The sequence below is a fragment of the Musa acuminata genome, chromosome BXJ3-3, assembly GCF_036884655.1.
Source record: "Musa acuminata AAA Group cultivar baxijiao chromosome BXJ3-3, Cavendish_Baxijiao_AAA, whole genome shotgun sequence".
Lineage (NCBI taxonomy): Eukaryota > Viridiplantae > Streptophyta > Magnoliopsida > Zingiberales > Musaceae > Musa > Musa acuminata.
This window is the reverse complement of record NC_088351.1, coordinates 31,203,871-31,231,806: the sequence shown is the minus strand read 5'-3', so window position 1 is coordinate 31,231,806 and position 27,936 is coordinate 31,203,871. Positions and strand designations below refer to the sequence as shown.

The 27,936-nt window shown below is 36.0% G+C and overlaps 5 protein-coding genes across 6 annotated transcripts; 1 reads left to right on the top strand and 4 right to left on the bottom strand.

Annotated features, from left to right (window-relative positions):
* Window positions 1-259: 259 nt before the first annotated feature.
* LOC135632611 (small ribosomal subunit protein uS3y-like) lies at window positions 260-3,716 on the bottom strand. Its single transcript, XM_065141231.1, has 6 exons — window positions 3,565-3,716; window positions 3,329-3,476; window positions 3,065-3,236; window positions 1,076-1,130; window positions 871-1,002; window positions 260-599 (listed from the first exon to the last, which is right to left on the bottom strand). Exons 1-6 carry the CDS (start codon window positions 3,592-3,594, stop codon window positions 435-437), a joined length of 702 nt encoding a protein of 233 aa, XP_064997303.1. The 5' UTR covers window positions 3,595-3,716; the 3' UTR covers window positions 260-434.
* Window positions 3,717-5,131: 1,415 nt separating this feature from the next.
* On the bottom strand, window positions 5,132-9,299 carry LOC135633083 (probable small nuclear ribonucleoprotein G). Its single transcript, XM_065142156.1, has 4 exons — window positions 9,134-9,299; window positions 8,993-9,015; window positions 5,537-5,658; window positions 5,132-5,359 (listed from the first exon to the last, which is right to left on the bottom strand). The coding sequence occupies exons 1-4, from the start codon at window positions 9,166-9,168 to the stop codon at window positions 5,300-5,302; spliced, it is 240 nt and encodes a 79-aa protein (XP_064998228.1). The 5' UTR covers window positions 9,169-9,299; the 3' UTR covers window positions 5,132-5,299.
* A 2,678-nt stretch (window positions 9,300-11,977) lies between these two features.
* LOC103979315 (small ribosomal subunit protein uS8my) lies at window positions 11,978-14,923 on the bottom strand. Of its 2 annotated transcripts, none has more exons than XM_065142837.1 (3): window positions 14,710-14,923; window positions 13,904-14,052; window positions 11,978-12,252 (listed from the first exon to the last, which is right to left on the bottom strand). In XM_065142837.1, the coding sequence occupies exons 1-3, from the start codon at window positions 14,837-14,839 to the stop codon at window positions 12,154-12,156; spliced, it is 378 nt and encodes a 125-aa protein (XP_064998909.1). In that variant the 5' UTR covers window positions 14,840-14,923; the 3' UTR covers window positions 11,978-12,153. The 2 variants fall into 2 exon arrangements, with proteins under 2 accessions (XP_064998909.1, XP_009393686.1); XM_009395411.3 differs by having other exon boundaries at window positions 13,904-14,064; window positions 14,710-14,907.
* A 548-nt stretch (window positions 14,924-15,471) lies between these two features.
* On the top strand, window positions 15,472-19,000 carry LOC135633093 (UDP-D-xylose:L-fucose alpha-1,3-D-xylosyltransferase MGP4-like). Its single transcript, XM_065142177.1, has 4 exons — window positions 15,472-16,061; window positions 16,163-16,324; window positions 16,463-16,678; window positions 18,471-19,000. Exons 1-4 carry the CDS (start codon window positions 15,546-15,548, stop codon window positions 18,678-18,680), a joined length of 1,104 nt encoding a protein of 367 aa, XP_064998249.1. The 5' UTR covers window positions 15,472-15,545; the 3' UTR covers window positions 18,681-19,000.
* Window positions 19,001-19,670: 670 nt separating this feature from the next.
* LOC103979317 (pre-mRNA-splicing factor 38) lies at window positions 19,671-25,239 on the bottom strand. The gene is made up of 6 exons (XM_009395414.3): window positions 24,893-25,239; window positions 24,670-24,791; window positions 24,459-24,549; window positions 23,093-23,222; window positions 22,938-23,005; window positions 19,671-20,348 (listed from the first exon to the last, which is right to left on the bottom strand). The coding sequence occupies exons 1-6, from the start codon at window positions 25,180-25,182 to the stop codon at window positions 19,868-19,870; spliced, it is 1,182 nt and encodes a 393-aa protein (XP_009393689.1). The 5' UTR covers window positions 25,183-25,239; the 3' UTR covers window positions 19,671-19,867.
* Between the last annotated feature and the right edge of the window lie 2,697 nt (window positions 25,240-27,936).

Below are 27,936 nucleotides of genomic sequence, written 5' to 3'. Positions count from 1 at the left end.
TAAGAGGGGGTAAAAATGGAAAAGACGAAATTGCTCGCATAATATTTTGTTCTTATATTCCTCAAAAATGATCTGTATACTTAAAAGGTCTAAATGGTAGATATCCGCCATATTATTTTTCTATGATATACCAAGAGTATAAAACATAAAAACAATGCATACGAATTCCAGAGTCAATCTGGAAAGGGTCAGCGTACCCATCCCTATCCCTCAAGAAGTGTTTATTTTCATACTCAACCAAAGCAACTGCTTAAGAATATGATTATAAAGCAGCAAATTATTCTTAGCACGCGCAGAATAAGGTTACTCTTAAAAGGTACTGTGATAGAACAAACTCAATAAGTCATTTTAAGAAAGCATAACAAGCTAACTCTTCTTAGAGCCTTTATCTCCCTAGAAGATGATCCAAGACTGAAGAAACCAAGTGTAAGATATCATGCTATCACTATCTCTGGAGCCACCACCGGTGATGGCTTGTTGTATTCTTCTTCGTCCTTTGGGGGATGAATGGTGACCAGATCTGGAAGAGGAGTGGTAGGTCCTTGCTTTCCCTTTGGATCCCAGTCCAACATAATCTTGACCTTGATTCCAAGAACACCCTAAACAAGACGGCACATAGTTTAGGTCATTTCAGTAATTTTTAGAGGGGAAAACAGAAAAACCAACACAAAAATGCAGCACGGTGAAACATTCTTGGAAGCATAGCATCAAACAATGGAAATGATAGGTATTAAATCATCTAAAGACTACATTCTAAAATGTCAAGATTCTACTAGTTTCTTCTGCAAAGTATCAATTTCAAATATAAAATAGTGGCCAACAAAGTATAAGTTTATGCGATGCAAAAAAAAGTCGATTTCTTGAGCTAACCTGTCTAAGGAGAACATGCCTCACAGCAGAGTCAATATATTCATTGACTGGCTGACCAGAAGAAATCATGTATCCATCCTTGAACTTCATTGATTTAGCACGCTGAGCCCTAAGTTTTCCACTTACAATCACCTAAAACAAATTACAGAATAAGTTTCAAAACTTAATAAAAAAACCTTAATGCATATGTAGGATCAAAACATACCTCACATCCTTTTGCACCACTCTCCATGACAAACCTCAGGACACCATAGCAGGCCCTGGCAACAAGCATGTGCAAATCAGACACCAATTTGATTCCAAAGCTCACTTATGGAATATGTATATCAAAAACACATTTATATCATAAGCTGTGAAGTTCACAGGAATGAACACTAGTCAGATGCTTAGTTCACCACAAGCAACCAAGGACAAATAAACAAAACAGATAACATGCTACAGAGAAGTAAAGATGCACATACATCGTAAGCAACTTATAGAAAGCAACAAATTCCCCGAGAAAACAACAAAACTACTCTGGTCATACATATTCAGTTTAACATACAAAAAGGATGATGTGAGTTTAACTAACCATGGAATTAAGACTCAATGAAGGATCAACATATTATGCATAAGCTTGCGCATGAAGAACTCCAAATATTCACAGACAAGAGAGCACTATAGCATAAAGATGAATCAGGAAGGAAAAACTGAAAGACGGCTATTACCAGAGAATATAACTAATCATGTTAACTCCACAAAAATGCAATAGATGGTAGCATGCTCAACAACACAAAGCTATCAGTTCCATATATATCAAAGGGAAATCATCAATCAACACCAATAAGACATAACAAAGAATAATGAATGCTCAGAAGCATGGCATGCAAGTTCGAATGGTACCGCCCGGTACACATACCGGTCCGACAGCATACCGATACGCGGACTACCCGCTACCAGACGGAACGTGCTACAATGCTACAGTATTACACTATAGTTGTGCTACAATACTACAATAAGAGAAAGAAATATTTAAAACCGTTTGGTACGCCCTGGTGTACCGCTCGATACACCGATACCATACCGTACCTAGCCAACCTCGAAACACCGATACGGTACGGTATTGCATACCTTGCTCGGAAGAGAGATGATGCCTTGGCCCACATCAAAGTTGCTCCTTTGCAACATAAAGGACCAAGGTTTGAGCCACCAAAACAATCTCTGCGCTTGCAACGATAGTCTATATACATCGACTGTTCCTAGACTCCACATTAGAGAAGGAAGTTGCATGCACTAGGCCTCCCTTTGAAATAGTTAATATTGATAACGAAAAGATTGCAAAAGCACCAAAAAAACAAATCAAAAAGAGAAATTCACAATCAGACTTTGAGAGGGAAAAAACAAAGAGACAACCACAATGCTGATTTTGCAGAAACAATCTAATTATACAAAGCAACATAAAACAACTGCCCTATAGCAGATAGAAAAACCATAATGAAATATTGCAAATGTATACAACCGTTTTCTAGTTAGAAAAACCATAATGAAATATTTGCAGAAAAAAATCAACTTGGAGAGGAAATAGAAATACCCAACAATAGTTTGAAAATCAGCCAACAATTTACCGAAACAGGCCAACGAAACAGAGCCTGAGAACTGATGAGAAATGTATGAACAAACTTATTACCAGAAAATTCTGTCATCTAAAGAAGTACCAAGGCCCTAGCTCCATAAAGGCAATTCAGAATTCATCACATTCCAACAAGGTTACAACTTAGAATCCTATTAGATGAAAGACATCACAGAAACTAACAACCATGGGCACAAAACTGACAATATGCAAACCAGGAAATAAACATGCAATTTCCCATGGCCACATATTGCGCACAAAATAATAATCAGTAGGCCACATAACACAAAATTGCATATAGAGTGGCCTAAACAACCAAGGAACAGAACGAAGATGAGTCAAGTTCATCACAAAACCAAGCAAAATCAGAATTAAAAGAACGTCTACAGTAATTTTCCACACAGATATGCAAGTCTTTTTTAAAGCAAACCTCACTAAAGCAGGAACCTGCTTCTGATAACAATTATATCAAAGTCATAACTTAATTCAGTACGAAATGAAAATAACAACTACAAGCAAGAGTACACAGTACAAAAGAAATTAACAGAAGAAGGCATCATTAATAATATGTAATATAGATCCCACCTCCTCACAGCAAGACCTCCGAGAAGCTTGTAACGGAGTGATTCGGCCTGAGCAATGGCACACAGCCCCCTATTGTTCACCTTCTCGGCGTAGAGCTCAACACCATTCTCAGGAAAGTTGAACCTTTTCTGCACCACCGACGTTAATTCCCTGATCCTCCTGCCCTTCTCACCTAAACCAACATAACAAAAACATCAAACACTACTCACCACTTCTCAAAAGCCTCGAGAACAAACCCCAACAAGCCAAGGGCAGATAAATCACCAAGAACGTTCTGAGTGCGCGTCGCCCGAATGATGATCTCCGTCCGCATGGGCGTAACCCTGACCTCCACGCCCGAATAGCCATCCTCCGCAAGCTCTCTCGTCAGCACCTCGTTCAACTCCGCAAAGAACACCCCATCCGCCACAAACTGTGAAGAAAAGTGGCAGAAATCAAGGAGATTCAGCGACTTAGGAGCGCGAGAGAGAAGAAAAGATTTAGATCGGCAGAGGGACCACCTTACGCTTCTTGCTCATCTGTGTCGCCATCTCGCGCAGAGGATTCGACAGGAGAGAGTTCGCCGCCGCGCCTCCTGTGGGGTAATGGCGGTGGATCACTAAAAACCCTAGAAAGACGAGGGATCCATGTGGTGCCCTTTCATAGTGGTAAGCGGGAGGATCGGACGGCTAAAGAAGGTTTATGGTGGAATGGAGGGTTTAGATGGACTGATGGTTTTTTTGAGATGATCGTAGCCGTAGATTAATTAAAGCAGTAGGTTTTCTGCAAGAAACAAGTAAATTCTAGCATTAAACCCATTTGGTTATTATTAAATATTATAAAATCAGCAAAAATAATAATAAAATAATTATTTATATCATATTTTCCTTCGATGATTAAAATTTAAGATGGGTAAGTCATTTACGTGTATAAACATCATAAAGTTAATCTTTCTTGCATCAATCTTTCAACACAACAAACAAATATGATACATTTTTTTCTATTTTAGATTATTTTTTAAGTTTTTTAGTTGCATTTGGTATGCTTTTTAGGCTAATTATGACATATTTCATTCATGAGTAATACATCATAAAGTTTGTCCCACTTACCTCAATCACAAACATATACGATATAAACCATGATTCTATTTTCACTATTTTAATGTAAATATATATATACATAAAAATATATATTATTAATTAAAATACGCCATCGTCAAAGAATTGAAAGTTCAAATACTCAAAGACATCATTTGAATGTAAAAACTTTGTTATGATAATTTGCATACATCCCATTGCGAGAAGTTTGGATGAGGTAAAATAGGTACGATTTTTATATTTATAAATATAAAAATATTTTAAAAAATTTTAATATTATTTTTTTCTCACAATTAAAAATACTGTAGGATTTATTATTAAGCTATTTTTATCAAGTGAATTGATAATGTGAGATAAAATTAAGATTAAATATTTTATTTTTATAAATATAAAAATCTTACTATATTTTTTTAAAAAATTAAATATCAAAATACTAAAAATAATTTGTTATGTTTTTTTATCATACATATTTACACCACCCAATATTTAGACCACCCAAAGCAAATTGGCGTTGGGATGTCCAATAAGAACGATTAAAATCATAATTTTGATGACAGGGTTGTTTCCATCACCATCTCATACTTGTCTATAAGCAAGCAAAATTCTTTCAAGATTATATCAAATTTGAATTAATATAGTTAAAAACCATATCACATGCAATATTATCAAAATTAAGCACTGAGCCTATTACATGCATGCCAGAAGCAAATTGCAACTCTAACCCAACTAGTTCAATAAGACAGCATTCAAAGATGGCCAATGCAAATTTGCAGAAATGGTGTTTTTTTTCCCCTTTCAGCTGTAATATGATGAACCGAGTATCACCTCAAAAAATAGTCCATGAACCGAGTATCACCTCAAAAAATAGTCCATGAACCGAGTATCATTGTAATAATATGGTGTTTTTCTTCCCCTTTCAGCTATTCATCAAAATCAGATAGAATTAGGATGATGCTGATAGGATAAAGATCTTAATGGCAGGTGACAAAGATACATAAAAAAGATCATTAGGATAATATCATGCTACATTGTAGTAACCTGGTTTTGCATTAAGCGTACATAATATTTAACTGACTTCTGACAGATTTAACAATCCCATAAGCATTCAACAAGAACATATCTGGTACAACTGTCAACGGACAGAAGAAAAGAAGTGATACTAAGTTCTGGCGACTGGCTCGAGAGCTTCAATCATGACCACGCTATTTCCTCGAATGACCTAAAGAGAAAAATGTTATCAAAATCTTTAAGAAAGACTAGGAAAAGAAAACAACTTAAGTTAAAAAATAACAAATATGATAGAAGCTTTCCACTTGAGCAAAGTGTGAAAATGATCAATGTGTATATTCTTAACCCTGAGAGTAAAGTAAAGACTAATATTGTAAGATGAACTCACCACCATGCCAATATCGTTCTTCTCATTGCTATTCACCTCCACTGTATTGTCAACAACAAGGTTCATAAATTGATCAAACCCACGGAGAGTGCCAACCACAACTCGGTTACCATTCAATTTTACTGCAAATATAAGAGGTAATTTATATCAGTATATTCTTCATAGGCAAACCATAGAGTGGGACTACAGAGATAAGATTCATGCATCACAAATATTGGTTGGTTCAAATCACAATCAGAATTTATATAAGTAATGATGAAAAGTAGGATTATGAACCCATCATACCAAGAGAAAACGAGCGTAATGAGTTAAATATAATTTATTAATGGAATGTATAATTTAAAGCACATGGGACTTGACCAGTTGGCAGCTTTGGTTAAGTTACACAACAGTCTTACAACCAGATCCTGACCCATTGCTCAGTTTCTTAAAAATACCCAACTGAACTAACACTAATACCAAGCTCATTTCTAGAACATCTTCATTGTCTACAAATTTGCTAAAGGAATTCCATTATTGTTAAACTAATAATGCAAATGTTCCATCTGCTCCAGGACTTACTAATTACAATATTGCTTCTGATTAAGAGTCACCTCCCAGTAACCTGTGCACAATAATCTACAAAGAAGGCCAACCTCTTGGTCTTATAGTTATCAGAAACTCCAGTCGCCAAGCAGTTGTCCTCTTGATACTTAAATTTATCAACAGTGGATATTTGGCTAGTGGGATTTTTTTTTCCAGAAAGCAGGAAACCTTTAACAAATACATTGAAAATATATGTTCGACAAGATTCGCAAAAAGTGACACCCACATCTCGAAAACCTTCTGCAATGGTTGTGGCCTACAATTTTCTGGGAACAAGATTTTCCCAATCAAATTTCGGAATTGGTATTTATTCAACTTGCTGATGCAACTTAGTAACAGAACTACTCATGGTTATTATCCCAACTAAATATCAGAATTGGAATTTCCTATAGTAACAGAAGTACCCATGGTTATTATCTATAGAGGGCACACAAATTATTGCTCTCTTAAAAACTGATGTGTTGTGACAAATATCCACATAATCAGCATGGATCACTATCCACCATAGCTGGAGAAACAATGGGCAAAACCCCCATACATGGATAGATGGCTCTATCATGTTAGGACAGCTAAATGTATGTGCCATAAGACCAATTATGCACTAAAAAAACTCAATAAGAATTAAGCATCAATGTCAAAGATGAAGCAGAAATTGATGACTTATAATAAGTTTATGCATCAAAAGATGAAAGGCACTCCTGCTAAGATAGATGATGAACTTGATAAGACAAGTGGTCCTCCATTGCACAGGAAATATTTCAACCTTGGAACAATTTGCTACAAAGTACTAACAATCGGAGGACATTATGATTACAGTGACAATAATTGAGCAGATCTTTGTGAAACAGCCAATCCAGTTTCAAAATACTTTTACAAAAAGAGTTTCATAAATTCAGTACTTCGTGAAGGCTACGGCACAGAATCCAAGAAACAAACACAATTCTGTCTAGAGGAAACCCTTCATGGTGTTCAGATAAATATTAGATCTGAGTCAAGAATATATTCCAGTGTTTGAGGCTGAAATGACAACCTAGTTATCTTGACAACATTTCCTTTATTAGGTCCTTTTCACAAGATTATTTTTATGTTCTTTATTCGTCAGTAAAAACTATTAAGATATACTTTATATTGGAAAAGTGTCCAACTCAAACGAATTAGTTGGTTGTTTAAATGCTTTTGTTTTAGCAGCTATAACATATTTTATGTGCAATTTTCTTACACAAATAAGTAAGAGAAAAGTAGTGAGCCATTTCTTTCTACATAAATTTGTCTTCTTTCACCTCAGACTCTCACTTTTACATCTAATCTTTAATTTCATATATATGTTATGTATTCATCTATGTTCTACATGATTTTTTTGTGCAACTCAAAGTGTCAAAGTATGCTCTTCATTCGTCAGTAAAAACTCAACTATTAAGATAAACTTACTATTGGAAATGTGGCCAACTCAAAGGAATTAGCTGGTAGTTTAAATGTTCTGTTTTATCAGCTATAACATATCTTATGTGCAACATTCTTACACAAAGAAGTAAAGAGAAAAGTAGTGAGCAATTTCTTTCTACATAAATTTGTCTCCTTTCACCTCATACTCTCTCTTTTACATCTAATCTTTTTTTTTTTTTTGCAATTGTCATCAACCCAACTCCTAATTTATCTGATCTTTCCTACAAAATAGCAAAATTTGCTAGTCATAATACGAAAGCTTAAACACATTAACATATTCAGATGGAGGTCTTCGTGTAACAAGTATCCCCAAGTTATAATTGAAATACATAAACTGGCTGAGCAAAGTAGATCCACCGGGAACCAAAAAAATAATGGACAATTTCGGAAAAAAATATTGAATATCAATGATGATGACAGACATGAAACATCTGAAAAAACATGGGCAGATATGTGCAATCAATCATAAAGATTAGAAATGAATGGGAGATGAAACAGAAGTGCACATTGACATTTTCAGTTGAAAAAGGCCAAGCAAGTTAGTCTACAAAGCTGGAAGGCAATTAAACAATGGAAAAATAAGTTTGTAGGTAGGACATACATTGAGAGGCTACATACTGAGAATACTACGAAAAGATACATATTAAATTTAAGATGTGTATGTAGAATATCACCATTATATAGGTTTTTTGTCACTTCAATGGGCCTAGACATTTGTGTCTACCCAAGTGTGTAAGGGTTCCATGACATGAGAGTACCACCTACACCGGATGTATACTGCATTTTTTTAATCCAGGATCTTAAAAATGTATTGTTATATATTTTTTAATCCAGGATCTTTTGTACACTTGATTGAATCTGATTTTTTATATTGTGCAGTACATTATAGTTGCTCAGTGTAAGTCTACTACAAATACAACAAATTGCATTTTAGTAAAACAGAACCGTGTTGATGCTCTCAAAAAACTTTTAACAAGAGAAAAATGATCATATAAGATAAAATAACCTTAAACGACTCCAAGAAAATTTAACCACCAATTACTTTCCCATGAAGCTTGTGAAACTACCAACAATATCAATAGCTTTCTTCGATCTCCTCGTTTACCCTTTCCCTCATTAGTCATTCAACCAATGAGAACGTCAAGGCAGAAGTCACAAATTTCACAATAACGTACCCCACAAGTAACATATTCATATCCAAATGGTTTCAGCTTAGCTTTATTTCTAATGTCAGTTCAGTAATATACATATGACCCTATGCTAGTTGTACTTCGTAAAGCCTGATAATTTCATGATATAAAACCATGAACCGGGAGTTTTTTTAGTCTGCGTCGAGCGCGATAAGATCAAAGCCAAAGGCACGATTTTTAGCAACATAAGGGCAAAACTAAAAGCGAAATCAGACGGTAAAGGCTGAAAGGCACTTACTTTGTAGCTTCTTGTCCATGTACCTGAAGCGACAACAAGGCATCGAAAGAAAACAATAATCAGAAGCGGATCGGCAAAAGCAAAGTGGAAACCTGCGAAAATATAGATATTTGCCGACAGAAAGATAGAGAGACGACTCACTTCTTGAGATCTGGGGGTTGACCCGATCGGCTCATTGCGACGTGAATAGGGGAATGGATCGGTGGGTCTCCAAGCACTTGCCTCTCGACACCTCGAGAACCCTAAACCCTAAATATCCGCGGCGAGAAGCACGACCCTATTTATCGGTCGTAGAAACAATGGGAATGCCTAAAGGGTTGCCCACGAGAAAGGAAACCTTCTTATGCGTACCAACCCATATCATTTCCTCTGCGACTCGGCCTCTCAATCGAAAGACTTGTCACGAATCTTGATGTATTTTTAGGGCCAGATTTTATTAGGTGGCTGATACTCCCTTTGCGCCGCGGCCTCTCATTAAGAAAATAATCAAAAGACTTGTCACGATTCTTGATGTATTTTTAAGGGCCGGATTATCAGGTGGCGAATCACGAGACTTCTATCACGACACCAAAGCCGTGGTCAAAATTGTTGACCGAAATATATTTCGAATTCTAGATGGAAAACGAAATATATTATTTATTTATTTATTTATTATAAGAAAAAAGTATATTGTTTTCCCTGCCACGTGCTCTCTTACACCCTTGAACGCGGGACCCACAGGTCGTCTCTCTCAATCTTCACTTATTGATTTGATTTGATCTTTTAATCTTCAAAACTCCCCTCTCCTTTAATTCTTCACCAACTTTCATACAAACTCATAACATTATAATGAATGAATTTAACGGCAGGACAAAGTAAATCCCTGACTTTATGATTTGGGAGCAAAACCATTTGGATTTAGTAACAACAACAACAACAACAACAACCTGTAATATCCCAACTATTTAGGCTGTAATCATCTGAGTTCTACATTAGATGGAAAAAAGATGGAACCAAATCATTTGGATCGAAAACGAAAACATAATCTATGAGCCATTTGATTTCCTAAAACATGTGATATCCAAATTATTAGAAAGAAAGCAATTCATCTTTTTTCTCACCCAGGTTATGGATCAAAGTCGAGCAGAAAGGATCTCATTCCATGAGTCCAGAAACACATGGGAGGCACCAATGCAAGTTGCACTAATTGATACTTTACTGCATACCTCAGCAGTAGGGATGTAACAATGGTTTCCAAAAGCTCAATCCTTGTTCCATTCAGTAACTGCATCAATCAAGGCAAGCTGTGAAACCAAACTTCCACTTGCAAGATATCTAGGCTTATATCTCAATCATAGTTAGTAAAATTCAGTTGGATTAATTAATAAACCAAACCGATAGAAGGTCCTGTTCTCGATTTTTCTAGATATGACCACCATCCGATTTGCATTTTATAACTATGATCACAGGTGCCTAAGAAATTCCACTCTCAATCAAAGAAATGACCTGCTACAGGATTTCAGACATGAATGTTGAGGCAGATAAACCACTTAACAACACCATGAACAGAAAAGTTTCTATCATTAACAAGCCTTCAAGCTTTTGGGGTACTCAGACATACATGAGAGGTTTTGTATGTTTTAGAGACTTGTCATGAAGATATTCAAGTAACATAGTTGTAGGAGGCAGATTAGATTAGATATGTGAAAGGGAGAGATAGACAAGATAAAACAATATAACATTATCTTGATAACTTAAAATTACCATATGATGTTTATAAATGCCCATGGTTATTCCATCAAGTTCACAAATGGTCACAATCATTTTATGGATGGGATCTCAATTCTGATAGATTTTTGGATATCCAAGGTCATAATCAATTTATGGATGGGATCTCTGATAGATTTTTGGGTATCTAAAGCTTAGATAAGTGTACAAATTTTGGCCCTGAAAATGATAAATGTACAAGCAAAGAGATTATTTCCATGCATAAGATATTCATAATATGTTTTTAGTGCTTTAAAAAGTGCTAGACGTTGATGTCCCAAAACGCTCAAGACGTTAGGCGCCCGCTCGAGCAAAGCGAGATGCTTCAAAATATTAAAATATAAATAATATATTTTAATAATAATCAAAGCTAAATAATTTCAAAGAGGAGATTAACCAATGTAAACATATTAACTAATGCTAAATAGTTTTATAGTTTAATGAGGGACTGAGAACCGTTCTAAAGAGTGATCGACGCTAAACAATTTTAAAGAGACAAGAAGAAAAATAATCAACCTATGGAAGAAGGTGAGATAGGAGAGGGCGATGATGGAGGAAGCTTTCGACGAAGACAACGATGACAGAGGAAGCTTCGGACGAAGGCGACGTCGACAATGAAAACTTCGGACGATGGCGTCGATGACAGAGGGAATTGTGCACGAAGGCATACTAAGTGACGGACCACAGGTGGGTTGGGTGATGAGGTAAGGTTTAGGATTTCACTAGGTTGAGTATGACGCGACGAGGGGGTGATTAGTGTGAAGGTTTAGTTAGTTCAAGTGAACACCCAGCCAGCACATCAGTGAAGCACGTCACTCGAAAGCTATGCAAAGCGCTTGGACCTCGCCTCACCAGAGCATCTATTGAAAACACTGGATGTTTAATAAAGAAATGTTTACTCTATAGTGTTTGGTGCATTTGGCTAAATACTAAAGGCAATATTAATATTTTCTCAAACTATTACATTTTGATAGCTATTTCAGGGTGAATGTGAGGTGCAGCTGCGGCTAGATATGAACAGTAGTGCTTCTCTTCATGGACGTAGGTTCCTACATGTCATTATGTATCCTAATCTACTCTAAAAGTTTTTTTATCATAACCAATAGATAGATAACTATAAGAATCTGGTTGAAACAGCTTTACTATAATTTACATGCTCTGTGGGTCATCCCATCAACAGGGAAAAACAAAACCTAATGGTTGCCCCACAATAGTCCAGCTTTCATTTGTCACAACAAGGAAAAGAAAGTCTCATTCAGTAGAGAGAAAATTATTGTACATGACCGAGGAAAGTTGAAATCTTAAAACACTACAAGCTCAGTCCCTCTGTCAGATGCTGAAGAAAAAAACAAATAACTGGAGAACCAACATATTTGAGGTGATTAATAGCTCAGAAATGTGACGTCTACAATATGTCAATGAAAATAACCAAGAACCTGACCGCCAACATTCTGCCTGATAGCTTCCTCATGATCCAAGACACCATTAGGTGTTGTGATTACAACATATCCCCACTGCAAATGAATAAAATAAGTCAACATCGCTGATCATCCTTTATAGCTAAAAAGGAAAAACAGTACATATCAATAAGGAAATTTTGGTATATGATATTTGAATTTTGTGGAGTTTTAGTTCTGATCTATATCATATTACTCTTCCGGAGAAAGATATGTCTTACTAACCATAGATTTGGGCTACCAGAATTTGTAGGTTGAATCCAACAACATTTTTTTGCATCTCAATGTATTCATTATACTATGAAGGAGAAAAGGTTGCACCTTAGACTAGAGTTCTTCGAAAGCAGTAACATCAACTCAAAATTTCAGGCTGTCTAAAGCAAATGAACAAGCAAGCATCTTGTATTTTCATTATATAACTGTGCCAAAATAATCCCAATGACTCGAAAAGCTATAGTATGGTTAAGTACAAAGCATAACAATTTTTCTATAGTAAATTAGAACTTGCTGGGAAAAGAAACATATGCGCAACATTGTAAGAGAACGGATGAACACATTTAGAAAACATTAGATGCCTAACAAATGGAAATCCAAAGTATAGTTCACAGTTTGTCAGATTTCAACACAATGCACTCAACTTATATTGCTATCTTAGGCCGGCCTAATTTTGATTGGTCTCTTGGTTTTATAGGTAGAATTTGATCAAAATCAGCTAGATTTGATTAAGATGACTGGAGTTGGTTAACAGGAAGGAGTTCAGCTCTACTAGTCTGATCTGATTCTCAGCAAGCCTTTTGATGGATCAAGAAATCAACACAGTTTCCTTGGTCCATCCGCACCATCCTCCAAGATGTGTTATGATTCTCAGCATGTGATTTCATGGATCAAGAGATAAACACATATTTCTTGGTCCATTCACTCCATACTCCAAGGCGTGTTATTTTTGTCTAACTCCTTTTCCTATATTAACTGGAGTTACTTCCCTAGGAGGCTCAATGATGCTGCTCAATTTTTGGCTAACTTTGGTAGGTCTAGGCCTTCTTACTTGAGTTGGGAATCTGACTTCCCAACAGATTTTTTGTACAAACTCTTAGATTGTTTTTGATTCCCTAGCTGTGGAATGGAGTGATTTGATTCCTTCTGGGAAAAAAAAGAGGAGTTGGCTAGATTTGGCCAATGCTAGACAATTTGTCAATGCCAGAGGAAGAAAAAGAAGAAGAGATGCAATAAGGAGGATCTGAAAGAAATCCATTATGAAGAAAAGAAAAACAAAGAAACTTGTGATTATGAACATGAAACAAAGAAGACATCGCTACTATTGTGTTTTTTTGTTCAGCCATCATATACTATTTGCCCTAATTGTTGCTATATTAATTGTTTGCTGTCACTTTCAAAAAAGAGGAAAGGATATAGAGAATAAATAAGAGAACAAAGAGTAGTAGCACTTTGCTAGAAATCATAGGCCTCCTGCAGTTCTCTGCTATTTGTTCTGTTATGTGTTTCTTTGTAGATCTAATTCTTCATTACAGGCCAAGCATAAAATTCACTGAAATGATTCAAGTGCCAGATAGAAAAGTTTTGCAGATTAGATTACATGATAAGAAACTAAACACCTTAAGTTTTAAATATTATCATATGAAAGGACCTGCATAATAAGTTATGAACTATATTTACTATTTACAGGGCAGATATGTGAGGAAAAACAGACCTGGCGTGTCGGAAGCATGCGCAATCTGTAGTCTTCTATGTTTCTAGACTTGAGGTCCTGTCTGTATGTAAGGGCTTTGCAATCATTTATCCTTCCTTGCAGTTCCACAGTGATCCTTCCCACTCTATGTGGATCAAAAACCTGAAAGTCTTTAATATATCCTGCAAAATATTTTATCGGCCTCCTAAATAGATATTATATTTTGATAAGAACAATTCCCTTTTCTAAAGGCAAAAAAACTAGCTTATGTAATACAAAGAATGCAAGTGAAATAATACAAATGCTACCAAATGATATCTCACGTCAGATATCTAACATGGCTCAAGAAGAATGATTTCAACAATTTGCAACATCAACTAAATTTTTCTCACAATTCATATTTCATTATCATCCATAAGTCAAAAGATCTAGATACACAAGAAAGAAGGTAAATCTTTTTTTTACTTCTTTATTTTCTCTGCTATAAACCTGAATGGAAAAAAAGAGACTTATTTTGTCTTTCACTTGAGCCTCTTACTTTCCTTTTATCTCCTCCAGGACCTACTGAAATAGTTTAAAATTCTAAATGAATAGCCTTGACTCGTCGAATAATCCATTCACACTCGATAACAAACGCAGAATAAGCAAACTCTGATTATAAAAGGAAAAAAAATACATTTTTATTTAAGGGAGCAAAAAAGAAGCCAACTTTGAAGCATTTCCAAGAAAAAAACAAAAAATTGCGAACCCAAGAAATCCAACGAGGATGAAGCATGAATGGGAAAAACACCCAAGAGCGAGAGAGCAAGAGAAGAGAGAGGAGCGACCTCGATCTTTCATGATCCTCAGGAAGGAGACGATGACGGAGGAAATGGGCTGGAGGGTGGCGGTGGCCTTCCCCCTCCTCTCCGCGTTCACTATCGTGCGGAGCGCATCGTTCAGAATCCTTCGGCCCATCTCTCCCTATCTCCACCACCAACGATAACAAGCACAGGCGGAGAACAGATTAGAACACAACTCACACATCGAAAGCCGCCGATCGAAACGAGGGTTTTGGTTGATGCAAACTCGCTCGACCGGTTCAACTCGAGCCGGTTTTCGTCATGAACACGTTGGTTTGGGTCGGGTTGGGTAAGCAAGTGATTTAACATATATATCCCTTTAAATCTACAAATTTACATATTTGCCTTTGTAGTCCATTAGCTATTATTATAAGTTAACTGTTAGATGAAACTCTAATACAAATTATACCAAAAAGTAGAGATATTCTATGTATTTAGTATTTGTATGACTTCTTTAATTTAGATAAAACCAATGTAATCATAATTAAATTGAATAATCTGTATTTTTTGGTTGGAAGTCAATTACTGAGACAACTTAATATTTAAAGGATACATATATAATATATTGGAATTAATACTGACAAAACATTGATTGGAGCTAAGTATGGATTTGAACAAAAAGAGAGCTGTTAATGATAGTTTGAGAAAGGAGTCCATTTTAGTAATTTTACTACTACAGGGGCTTTTATGACAAATCGACAAGAAAAAGGTCCCACCATTGGTTGGGTTCTACTACTCCTCCGGTGTCATCACCGAAATCTCAGTCGGTGGAGCAGATCTCTTCCTCTTCCCTGAACACAACGAGCAATTGCTTCCTGGTGATGTCTCTGCACCTGAGGCAGCAGCCGCCACCGCCGCCTTCGGTCGATCACTACCCGCTCTCGCCCCGCGCTGCTGTCTACGGCATGCCGCACCGCCCCATGTCGTCCTTCCTCCTTGGCCGCGCCGGCCTCCTCGCCGTCCTCTCCCTCCTCGTCCTCCTCGGCGTCTTCCTCCCCTGGTCCGGCCCCATGGCCGCCCTCTTCTCCTCCTCCTCCTCCTCCCACCTCGGCGCCTCCCACGGATCCCTCTCCCGGTGGAAAGACTACACTTTGGCTCAGGCCGCGGCCTTCGCCGCCCGGAACGGCACCGTCGTCGTCTGCGCCGTCAGCCGGCCCTACCTACCCTTCTTGAACAACTGGCTCATCAGCGTCGCCCGGCAGAAACGCCAGGACCAGGTGATCGTCATCGCAGAGGACTACGCCACGCTGTACGAGGTCAACCGGAGGTGGCCTGGACACGCCGTCCTTGTCCCGCCCGCTCCCGACTCCCAGACCGCCCATAAGTTTGGATCTCAGGTGCTCGTCTGGATGTCTCATTGTTACTTCCACAGATCGTGTCTCCAATTCTACACTGCTGATGTTGCTACAATGTTACTGAGGATTGAGTTGCTCGACAGGGGTTCTTCAATTTTACATCCCGCAGGCCTCGCCATTTGCTACACATTCTGGAGTTGGGATACAGTGTGATGTACAATGATGTGGATATGTTGTGGTTGTCGGATCCCTTCCCTTATCTGAAGGGGAAACACGACGTCTACTTCACCGATGATATGGCTGCTGTAAGTGTTGTGCTATGTTAGCAGTCAGAGGAAAAAGAGGAAAAGTTTGGATTTTTGTTGCAGATCAGATCACTTAGGGTGGAATAGTAATGTGTTATTTGATGTTCTTCGGAATTGTTGATCCTTCTGTGCAAACAGGTGAAGCCTCTAAATCACCCTCATGATTTGCCGCCTCCAGGGAAGAAGGGGCGCACTTATATATGCAGCTGCATGATTTTTCTCCGTCCTACGAGAGGAGCAAAGGAGGTGATGAGAAGCTGGATCGAAGAACTTCAGAATCAACCATGGTCTGTGAAAAGGAAATCGAACGACCAGCCTGCCTTCAACTGGGCTCTCAACAAAACTGCTGGGCAGGTGATTTATCTGATTCCATATCTTTTGTTGATCAGGAACTAAAATTTCAAGTATCTTATTTGTTTTCCATACAGTAGCCACTACTATATTTGGCTTATAGATAAAATATTGCAACCTGACTTTTTATGGTACTTCTGTGGAAACGGCACACCGAACTTACAGTATTTTCATTTTTTTTGTTTAACTGAATTAGCCTTGACATGAATTAATTCATAAATGAGTAAACAAGGGATGCATGAAGCTCATATGCATACTATATTTTTTTAGTTGCCTGTAAAAATTAGTGCCAAGTATAGAATGTAAAGATCTGTTAAAAAAGAAGCAATGTGGTTCTGAGTAATGATTTAATAAGATAGAACATAAATCATATAAGTGTGTTGAAGTAAGATGACATGTATTCACTTGAGTTCACAAGGAGATTCTGTTGTTAAAACTATCGATGATTAGAAATTTGGGAGCGTGTTAACAAGATTCCATTGTTACAGGTTTACTTATATACACGATATAATTTTAGTGTTCTTTTAACATGTTACATTGTTGGAATCTCATACGGTGCCACTTGAAGATTTGATGAAGGATAACCATAAGTTTTAGACAAGTTTAAAGGAGGCCATTTAATAATTTAAAAATGATGAACAACTCCATGTTAGATATCCCATGGGATATGGCCGATAGCATTAGAAAATACGATGATGCTTGTATTGATGAAACATGCAAGTTTTGGAGTAAATGATGGGAAAATATTAAAATAGCTGCCTTTAATTGAATGCCTGTACATAAATCTAGTAACTTAAAACTGAAATTTTATCTGCATGTGATCTTATGCCAGAAGTGATGTATGTGTGAGGGAAATTATGCTTCTTCTTTTCTTGTGAAGGTAAGTGAGCCTTGATCTTGTGTGGATATGAAATTGGAAGGAAAAGTGGAGAAACATGACTGGAAGCCCATTATATGGAATTGAGAAAGAAAGGAGAATGGATGACGACTGATCAATGATAAGTAGAATGATTTGGTTTAGGTTCAGATTCTTTGGTAATTTTCCTCTTGATTCAGGTTTAGATAATGGTTAAGTCGAAGGCCTTGCACGAAGGAATTTGATTATGCTTTAGAACTCTTAACTCTATCTTCTATGGTCCCACACCTTGAGTCACAAACTTCCACTTCACATCAGAGTTCAAAACGAATTCCGATAAATTGGTTGTTCACAGTGTACTCGGTACTACAAGTCAAATCAAACCATGCCATTCATTTCTTCTCTGCTGAATGTAGTAGGTAAAAGAAAATTTTCTTTGAACCATTTATTTCCAGTTCAACATTTTAAAATTTGGAAACTATTATTATTAATGTGGATTCCTGTTCAACATGCATTGGCAAACTATATCTTGTGCCTGTGTGCTGTTTTCTCCTGTTGATTGCATCCGATGAATAAAAAAGTTAGTCGTTTTGATTTTCTGTTCCCTATATGCATATGGTGATTGGATCAACTGAAAATTTCTCTGTAGTCCTTTTTTCTGTTGTAGGTTTCTCCTACTCGGATATGTACTATGATTAGTGATTGTTATATCCTTGAGTTCACTGTACCTTATATTTCTTATTGTTTACTCTGATCTTTATCTTTACAAGTCCTCTTGGCCTTTCTTTAACCCTATCATATACCTCGATTCTTAAATATGTTAGTAGTTGTGATCTGTGACTAAGAAAATCTTTTGGCACCTCTATATTTCCTATTTCTTTTTCGCCGAGTAGCTTTTATCAAGTCTATGATGTTAATTTCTGAGATATACAACTGCAGGTGGATCTGTATTTGCTACCTCAAGCTGCATTTCCATCAGGGGGTTTGTATTTCAAGAATGAGAGCTGGGTCAAGGAAACCAAAGGGATGAATGTGATTATTCATAACAACTACATTACTGGTTTCGACAAGAAAATAAAGCGTTTCAAAGATTATGGACTTTGGTTGGTGGATGATCATAGCCATGAGTCACCACTTGGTCAAATATAAGCAAGCACCAAATGAGATTTCATGTTGGACATTACGGCCACACGGTTGGGAAGCTGTGGCTTTCGCCCTAATCTGATAAAGAGGAGGCCACCTGGTGGTGGTGTTGAAAGCCTGACCAAGATGCAACTGTGTTCCGCGAACGTGTGCTTTCTCCCATCGCCACTCTCTCTCTTTCTCTCTCTCTCTCTCTCTCATGGGACTATACGTTTTTTGTGTTGATTGGACTTGTTAACAATCTCAGTTATCCTAAAAAAAATGCAATTGAATGTTGCATTTCATGTAAACTTCTTTTCTTGTTAAAAGATGGAATCATTGAACTATTCTTCTGTTCATCAAAGTGAAAATCTTTCACAGTTCTTTTCAGGGTTTACTAGATTTTGAGTATGTTAACTTGCTCCCTGTTGGTTGTAATAGCTTCCTTATTGTTATAAGAATTACATATGTTTAAAAGAGTCTTTAGAGGAACAAACTACGGATGCAAACACATCCAACCATAGCGTCTGTAGATGTCAAGCAGAAAACTAGGATTGCAGAGTAAAAGGCTAGTTAATGGTTGGACATTTATGTTGGTTTGTGCCTTCAACTAGCTCTTTTTATAAATGAATAATTGGGAATATCCTGGTAGAGAAGAAAGAAAGTTTTAATGTGATGTTTTTGCATTTCTATCTTCCATTTAAGACATTTTTTATTGACATATAATCACATCCAAAAGAAACCTTTTTTTTTTCCCAATAATGTTGCAAACATACTTGCAACATATAAAAACAACATCAAACCACGACCTGTCAAATAAATTCGGCAATCTGATGTCAAGTTAGTATATCGAATTCTCTTGGATTATGAAGAATGCTTTGCGTAATACCTTTGACAAATAAAAATGGGGCTCCCTACCCATGCAAGCCAAAAGCAAATCCACCAGCATTATTAACGAAAATCTATGATCTAGATTAGGAGAAGTCCATGATCAGATATTTACAACAAATAACAGAATAAAGAGCAAAAGGAAGGATTTTAGTACAACATATTTTCAATGCTTAAGGAAATACATGCAGAACAAATCATGTAGTAAGAGGAGGCTAGGTTGCCCCCATAAAGCTACACACCAGCTATCTTGTTATGTTCTTCATTTTACCAAAAGAGAAGGGAGTCGATATCTCAAACATCATATGAAGTTGTAAAAGGAGGAATCATTTCAACGGTTTCAGCCCAAGGGAAGCTCGTAACCTATTGGCCTCAGCGATTTCAGGATCTGGGTGATCAGTACCGTCGCTCTTCTTCTCTTTCTTTTCCTTTTTCTTCTTGGGCTCATCTCTGGTGCTGCCATCATCCTCTGGCCGCCTCCGTGGGCTAACACTGCCACGAGTTCGCCTCTTGCGATGATCTCCATCTTCATGATCCCTGTCTCGGCGGTCCCTGCTCCTGCTCCTTGAACGGCTCCTTCGCCTTCCTCGTTCCCTGTCTCTTCTTTCCCGCTCTCGTCCTTCCCTGTCCCTTTCTCTCTCCCTTTCACGACCATAGTCCCTGTCATCTCTAAGCCGATGTCGGTCTCTCTCCCTATCCCTATCCCTATCCCTATCCTTGTCCCTGTCCCTTTCTCTATCTCTGTCACGATCTCTATCTCGATCTCTTTCACGTCCTCTACCATAGTCCCGTTCATAGTCCCTATCCCTATCAGAGGAAAGAGTTGATCAAGACATCATATATTATTCAACAAATTATTGGCAACCAGCACAAATATCAGTAAGATAAGCCGCACAGAACAAGCAGGATTACTAGAATGTGCTAATTGGTACAATCACAAATACTGACTTGAAGGATATAAGAGAGAACCCTTTTGTTATATTCTAAACTCAGATGTTGAGCGAACCAGCAAGCAGGTGTGTCACACGGTAGGTAGGATACAGACAGGATCCCATCAGGGGGCATTTCAGTGCAACTGTGGAAGTAACCAGCAATCAAAGAAAAACCTAAATATGCAACAATCCAAACGGTTTAACCAGAAGACAATCCAGCAACAATTTTTCCAGTCATGATTTTTGGTCTTCTTCAAGTATACTTCTACAATATTAAATCACTACAAACATGACTATGGTTTCATCTGTAAATCAATATTATGCTGCAAATGATAATGCATGATATTTATTTTTTGTATATTTTAATGGACAGTCAAGTTGTGGAAAAGAAGATTTCAATCAGCTTAACAATGTCTTGTTGCTGTAAATCAGACATCAGAAGATTATTTCAGAGCCCAATTGTAGATGTAGTTGCCGAAAAATTAAGGAACAAAGTGTTAGGGAGGGAAAACAAGAATACATTGTGATGAATGAATGACCACACAACATGGTCCCATTTGGCAGTTGCACAGGAAAATTTTTACCTAGCCACCGCACCACTCTATTGTGTCCTTGATAAAAAGCAGTGTGTGATAATTAGCATATTTCTCATTATTATTTTCTTGAAAATTTTGATGAAGCTTTTGAAAGAGCTCTGTGTGTTATTCAACAAGAATTGGTCAAGACTTGATGGGTTATAACTTATAAGAACTTCAGGCTACAATTAGCCTTGTCATAAGAATCCTTTACCTAGAGTACAACATGCATCAATTAGACATAGAAATTTGAGATGCTACAATTCAACGACAGAAAGGTAAAAGAATCCATCTTCAGTAGCATAAGGTTTATGGTTTTTAGATTGTACTTGTTCGACCCATCATACTTCTCACTGCACACTATCAGTACAGAGAAACCTGGCAGGGTCATCGCTGATCACTTTAGGAAGCTGTATGATCTACCCATGGCTTTGAGTTCTAGTGCCATGATAACAAGTCGATGTTGCAGATCGGAAAAGTACAAAAATAGAAGCTTCCACTACCTTCACTAGATCAAAATTAAATATATATAAAACATATCAGTAAGCCAGCCCCAGTGGAACTCCCCTAAACATCATCTAATTCTATCAGAATACTAACTAATGCTTGAACTCTCAAAATAAATCCAACATATAACAGCAAATGGAAGCCAAACACACAATCGATCAAAGGTGCATATTGAACAGTAAAAATTTACAAAATATAACAAATTTTATTGTACTGGTTATAAATGTTAAAGCTAAATCATAGGCTCTGATGGAAAGAGTTAGCTCATCCAAAATGTCATGATGCTTATCTCCTGTAATTCATGAACTACATCACCAAGAATCTTTATGCACAAACATTTTCGAGAAGAAATAATCAGAACTTCTATCATAAAGCAGAAGACTGAACAAGTAATCTTCACCATATAACAAGAGAGAATGTGTGCAAATAACAGACGTCATACCAAGTTTTCATAGGAAAAAGAGAGTAAAATCAAGCTGTTAACAAAAAATAACAGGAAAACTATAATGTAACAATGCATAATGCATTAAAAAAATGGTCATGTGTATGTAACAATGCATGACTAGACATTTCCCTGAATGCACATAACTGGTACATTCTTCAAAGAATTCGATAGACGTATGCAATCTCTAGTTAACTATAACCTTTTCAGGATTTTGTTTTTTTCTAAAATTTTTAATTACTTTAGACAACTAGAAACATAAAACTTTATGGTATCCAAAAGCAACCAACATCCTCAAAATTTGTTCTCTCTGAAATGATATACGTATTATAGGCCTAAATGTATTTATCCAGAACAGTGTCTACTGTATTTTTCTAGAAACTTTCTTAGAATGTGGATTGGTATTACTGGCAAAGCAACCAAATCGCCATGGGCTAATCAACAGTATACAATTTCAATGGTCCCACCAATTTAATCCGTACAAGTCCTTCCCAACCATACAAAACCTTGAAGATTAAGATGGAAAAACTCGGTAAAAACTAGGAAAGTTGTGCATATCAAAAGAATAATGAAGTTCCAAACAAAACAACCTGAGATCCCTTAGAAACAAAATCAATGATAAGAATTGCAGCATAAGCTGTTATACTACTTCAGCTCATAACATGCGAAAAATCCAGGCATAAAAAGTCAGATACCAAAGTTGTTACTTTCCCTTATTTGGATTTCTCTGGTTGGTACTCTTGAATGCTATATCAAAACATGCTCTTGCAAAAAAAAATGGATAAGCCATGCATTCATTAAATGCATCAAGGTATCATAATTATCAGAGAATAATAATAACACCAAAATTTTAAAAATTTCTCTGTTTGAAAAAATAATTAAAACTGAGGTGATGATGTAAATAATCACGAGTAAGACAGTTTTATGCAGTATACTGTACCTATACTGCCTGTCCCGTCTTCTATCCCTGTCCCTTTCCCTTATAGGACTCCGTCCACGATAATAATTCTGATACAAGTCATGGTGAATAATTAGGCAAAAGTGTCAACCATAAAAATCAACCACATAACACAAGAATATGAATGGAATACTTGCCTTTTCATGAGTATCATCCTCTACAGAGTCCATAGCTTGCTCCTCCTCTTCTTTCTCTTCCTCCTCTTCGAAATCATCTTCTAAAGCACTTCTTCTTGGTTCTAGCAACCCACAAGCTTCAAGGGTCCATCTGAATGCCATATACCAAGTTTATTCCTTTTGAGATAAATTCTATAAATAAACATGTGAAAGAATACATGAAAGAGACTGCCATATATATTGATTAAAATTTGTCCACTGCTCAGTCAGTCTGAACTCTGAAGAACAAGAACTGAAATCAAATAGTTTAGAGCTTTAGATAAAGATCAAATATTTCTTAAATTGCAAACTAATATGTATAGTAACAGTAATATATCCACAGTACAACAATTCATGAAAAGAATGGACATGTCCAAACTCACAAAAAAAGTATATCACCTTGCCATGAAACATTATACCACTCTGTTGGACAAGAACAGTTTGTGGATGGAAGCATGTACCAAGCTCCTATTGCATCCTTATTCAAATAATAATGACATTTTAATGATGAAAAAATTTTGATAACCATGTTTAATGCCCAAGAACCCTTCCAGGTTCTGATCGTGCCAATAGAAAAAGAATAATTAAATATTTTGAGATTAAGAAATATTGTGGAACTTGGTTCTGATCATGGTAATAGGAAAAAATTAATCAAATATTCTGAATTTACTAAATGCAGCTCTTACGGAATGTGATTTGAACAATTAAAAAGGGCCTTGAAACCAGAAGTGGAACAACAGCAGCTTATCAGCTCAATTGTATACAAAAAATCAGCGATTGTCATTCAAAAGAAACTATCCTAATATGATATGCAGCAGGACACTTGGATTACAATTTTAATTTTGTAGACAAAAAATTGAAAATGATTCAATATTTTCAAATAGAATAAGTACTGATCAATGATCTCTTAAAGAAAGATAACAAAGAAAATAATGTCATACAGGACTGGAATTCCTTCCAACAAGGAAACATTTTTTAGTCCAGAAGTAGATGGTAGAAATCTCTCAGAACCTACAAAGACATATGCCAAATCTCAAGGTAAACAAAAAGATCTGGAAACATCAAGGTGGTTAGTGTTAGAAGAATCTAGTTCCCAGCCAAACTTTAAAGGAAACCTTCCATCTGATAATTTTTATGACTCCCTCAACTTAATTCCGAGTAAGAATAGGACCATCTGTGCAAACGCCTCATCAACTCAATTCAGTGGTTGCACAGCTTCACAATCTCAATATCAGTAAAATAGAAGCTTCTCCCGTTAAAGCAAATTAATGGCATTTTCTCATCAAATATTTATCACCAAAAAAATTATACAACAATAAGTAAAACTTCGTAGTTGCATCATAAGTACCGTTTTTGGACACGAGGTAGTGCAATGTCACATGAATAATCCTTTGTAAGGAGCTCATCGATGACTTCGTCCACATGAGTCAGGCAAAACTCTGTAATGAACCATCAACAATTACAAATTTAATAAGTGAAGTTAATTGTTTTAATGAAACAATTAGCTACACGTACCACCATAAAAAAAAGAGGCCAATAATCATAACTACAGATCTTACTTCCTTCAGATAACTTCAGCCTAAGTTTCCGATAGTCGTTATAGAGTGGCTCCAAATATCGATACACATCCGTCACCGACCCCGTGAGCCGCATGTAGAACGCCCCAAGAACCCGAACGTACCTACCAAATAATCCACATCAAAATCGAATTTTTCGAGCGGCCGCAAGGAGGGTCACTGGAAACAACCGAAATGACAAGGCGGAAACAGCGTATCCAATTACTTGTACTCGTCGTTCTTAATGAACTCAACGACTATCTCCTTGTCGGGCTGGATCTGGAGCATCTTCAATATGAGGCACATGAAGGGGGTGGGCTTGCGGCTGCCACCGTACGTGCCCCCGAGGTGGTCGAGCTCCATCGCCTTGTCGACGAGAGTCTCCGCCGTGAGGCCGAAGCACTGCTCCTTCCAGTATGTGTTCTGGTAAATCTTGGAGCGCAGGATCTTCTCCACGAGATTCTGAGGGTTCGTTCCATGGATGCTCTTCGCCGCTGGGTCCGTCCGGTTCGCCATTGTTGCCGCTTCCTCCTCCCCGCAACCCCAACCCAAACCCTAACCCTAACCCTAACTCTATCCCACCTCTCTTTGGCCACTTGAATTTACTTTAAAAAGGCGTATTTTTACATAAATCTCCTTGCAAAGTTTTCAGTTTCACCAGTTCATGTGATACACATGGCAAGGTGATTTATTTATGTATATTCTCTCCTAATATTTTGCAGCCAAATGAGGATTTTTTTTTTTATTCACCTCCCATGATACTTTATTATATCCAAAAAATATTTTTTTTGTTTCGATTATCTTCTTCTGCTACTCTCCATAAAAATGTGTTATATGGACCAAAGTTTGCAACTTCCTATATTGATAACGTATCGATCAGGATTCCAAGTAGTTTTGAACCATTGCATAGAGTATTTGTATAGAATTTCAATTTTTTATTTTAAAAAGATTAAAATTTTAAAAAAACTATCGATTAGATCTATACTTGGTTCGTATGACCGGCACAATAAAAGACGGGTTAATAGAAATATTACACTTATATCTTACAAGTGGATATTTTAATAAAATACTTAATAAATATTAAAATATATATAAAAAAATAGACTTCATAAAATTATGAGCAATCACGTAACAAATGATCCAAGATAGTATGTTATATTTAAAAGTCTTCGTACACAAGTGCCTATATGATATCGTTGTAAAACAAAACAACAAATCAACTTAAGATACTATATCAAAAGGTTCGCCATATGTAGTTCCAAAGTATTAAGATAGTTAACATGTCAAGTTGCTCTATTTACATTAAACACACAAAACGATTATTTGAAGATCTGGTTTTTAGGCTTTTTTATCTATGTGATCATACACGTGATGTGTATAAACCTAAAATGACTACGAAACCTATTCAAAATGGGGTTGTTAATATTATTGTAAATCCCTTACATGATGCTTGAGGCATGAATAAAAAAAAAGAAATATATATCGAGAACAAATATATTGAGACTACATCGAATATATTCCTTATGAACTATTATGATAATCTTTGATAAAGGAGATTCAAATTATTTGAAATTAATCATAATTAAATTTAAGAATTTATATTAGGTCTTCAAGTAGGAAGACTCCCTAGAGAACTATGATTTATTTCTATAAATATAACCAACAGTTTCATGATTTTGGTGAGAGTGAGAGATAAGACAGTTTGGGTGTTATTGTGGGTCTAAAGAATGTTAATAATAATTCTTCATATTTATACGAGAGAAACTTAATTCATCTCATATATTAAATGAACTTGATTTTTTTTTCTGTGAATATAAATAGAGTTATTGAATAAAGTTATATCTTTCATCGATTTTCTAGGATATTTTTTATTATTGATTTTTGGATTTTAGGTTTGTCTCTATTTTTCTCGTCTCCCAACCAACATATGTTACGTTGGAAAAATCATATGATGAGTTTGCTTAAGCTCAATTTTGATAGCTCCAACCAACAATAAGAAGAGAACTAAATTTATCTATTCCAAACATAATGGCAAATATTTATTGTCAAATTTAAGTTCATGCAAAACAAATTTATTGTATGCTACAAGAGTATGTTTAAAATACCCTCTTTCACAGTAAACAAAAACCCACTTGATATATTATGGTTTGAAGCAGACCAACAAGTAAATGCAAATTTAGAACGCTTTAAAGATTATGAAGTTACCTATATAGAGTAGACAATCAAATCATTAACTAACCGAGAGAAGTAATGTTCCCACAAATTCTTTATATTTAAATTATTAGGTTGTTTGTGGGGTATCAAATCCTTGAGATATCAGCTAAGCTAATAAAAAGGGGTATGAAACTCTATTTTTGCAAGCTTCGATAAAAGAGATTACATTTTAATTGTTTAACGAAAGTAAGCATATATTATTGGATGAATTCATAAACAAATTCTTTTAACTTTATTTCAAGAGGTGTCCCTTTTACTTATGTTAAGCAAGTGCATTGCCTAATTACACTATATGGTTCCATTTACAAGATGAATCAATTCAATTTCTCAGTTAATTGTTTTTTCATAGCACCATAAATCTCAGTCGAGTGTCTTAAACCAATAATGAGGTCTGTTTGAAAATATATTTTTTATATGAGTTGCTTTATATTGGGTTCTAAGTTCATTTATTTGAGTTAAAATACACTTACAATATTGTTTTACGAATGTACCAAGTGTAAACTTGTTCAAAACCGACTCGATAAATTTTATATATCAGGTATTGGATTAGTCTATAGTATATTGATAATTGTTTTATTTTATAAATTGATCGATAAAGTGTGTTGAATATTATCATGATATATTTTAGGGATCATAGAAAAAATGGGACACCTCTTCCAAAAGTTTAAAAAGATTATTTTTTTTTTTCAAAAAATTACCCTATATTATTTTTATCAAAAATATTATCTATATAATATTTTTTTTTATTATTCTAAGCATATGTAACATTTGATTTATGTTTTCGCATGACATCACGACATGATTTGTGTTTATCGGGATAATAGGGATTATATGTGATACTTCTCGAAAAGGAAAGACTCAAAGAAGAGGTTGTTTTAAAAAATTATCCTATATTATTTTTATCAAAAATATTATCCATATAATATTTTTTATTATTATTCTAAGCATACATAACATTTGATATATGTTTTCGCATAACATTGATATATGACACAACATAATTTATGTTTATTGGGATATTTTAGGGATCATTGTAAATATAATATATCTCTTGGA

Coding starts and splice junctions, on each gene's coding strand:
- LOC135632611 (XM_065141231.1), bottom strand. CDS start 3,594: ATGGCGACACAGATGAGCAAGAAGCGTAAG. Junction 3,477..3,564: donor AGATGAGCAAGAAGCGTAAG/GTGGTCCCTCTG, acceptor TTTTCTTCACAG/TTTGTGGCGGATGGGGTGTT. Junction 1,131..3,064: donor GGAGGTCTTGCTGTGAGGAG/GTGGGATCTATA, acceptor GCTTGTTGCCAG/GGCCTGCTATGGTGTCCTGA.
- LOC135633093 (XM_065142177.1), top strand. CDS start 15,546: ATGTCTCTGCACCTGAGGCAGCAGCCGCCACCGCCGCCTTCGGTCGAT. Junction 16,325..16,462: donor TCACCGATGATATGGCTGCT/GTAAGTGTTGTG, acceptor CTGTGCAAACAG/GTGAAGCCTCTAAATCACCC. Junction 16,679..18,470: donor TCAACAAAACTGCTGGGCAG/GTGATTTATCTG, acceptor ATACAACTGCAG/GTGGATCTGTATTTGCTACC.
- LOC135633083 (XM_065142156.1), bottom strand. CDS start 9,168: ATGAGCCGATCGGGTCAACCCCCAGATCTCAAGAA. Junction 5,659..8,992: donor CATGGACAAGAAGCTACAAA/GTAAGTGCCTTT, acceptor TTATATTTGCAG/TAAAATTGAATGGTAACCGA. Junction 5,360..5,536: donor AGAACGATATTGGCATGGTG/GTGAGTTCATCT, acceptor TTTTCTCTTTAG/GTCATTCGAGGAAATAGCGT.
- LOC103979315 (XM_009395411.3), bottom strand. CDS start 14,839: ATGGGCCGAAGGATTCTGAACGATGCGCTCCGCACGATAGTGAACGCG. Junction 14,065..14,709: donor GAGGATCATGAAAGATCGAG/GTCGCTCCTCTC, acceptor AATATTTTGCAG/GATATATTAAAGACTTTCAG. Junction 12,253..13,903: donor GCATGCTTCCGACACGCCAG/GTCTGTTTTTCC, acceptor ATTCATTTGCAG/TGGGGATATGTTGTAATCAC.
- LOC103979317 (XM_009395414.3), bottom strand. CDS start 25,182: ATGGCGAACCGGACGGACCCAGCGGCGAAGAGCATCCATGGAACGAAC. Junction 23,006..23,092: donor AGGATGATACTCATGAAAAG/GCAAGTATTCCA, acceptor GACTTGTATCAG/AATTATTATCGTGGACGGAG. Junction 20,349..22,937: donor AGACGGGACAGGCAGTATAG/GTACAGTATACT, acceptor TTCCTCTGATAG/GGATAGGGACTATGAACGGG.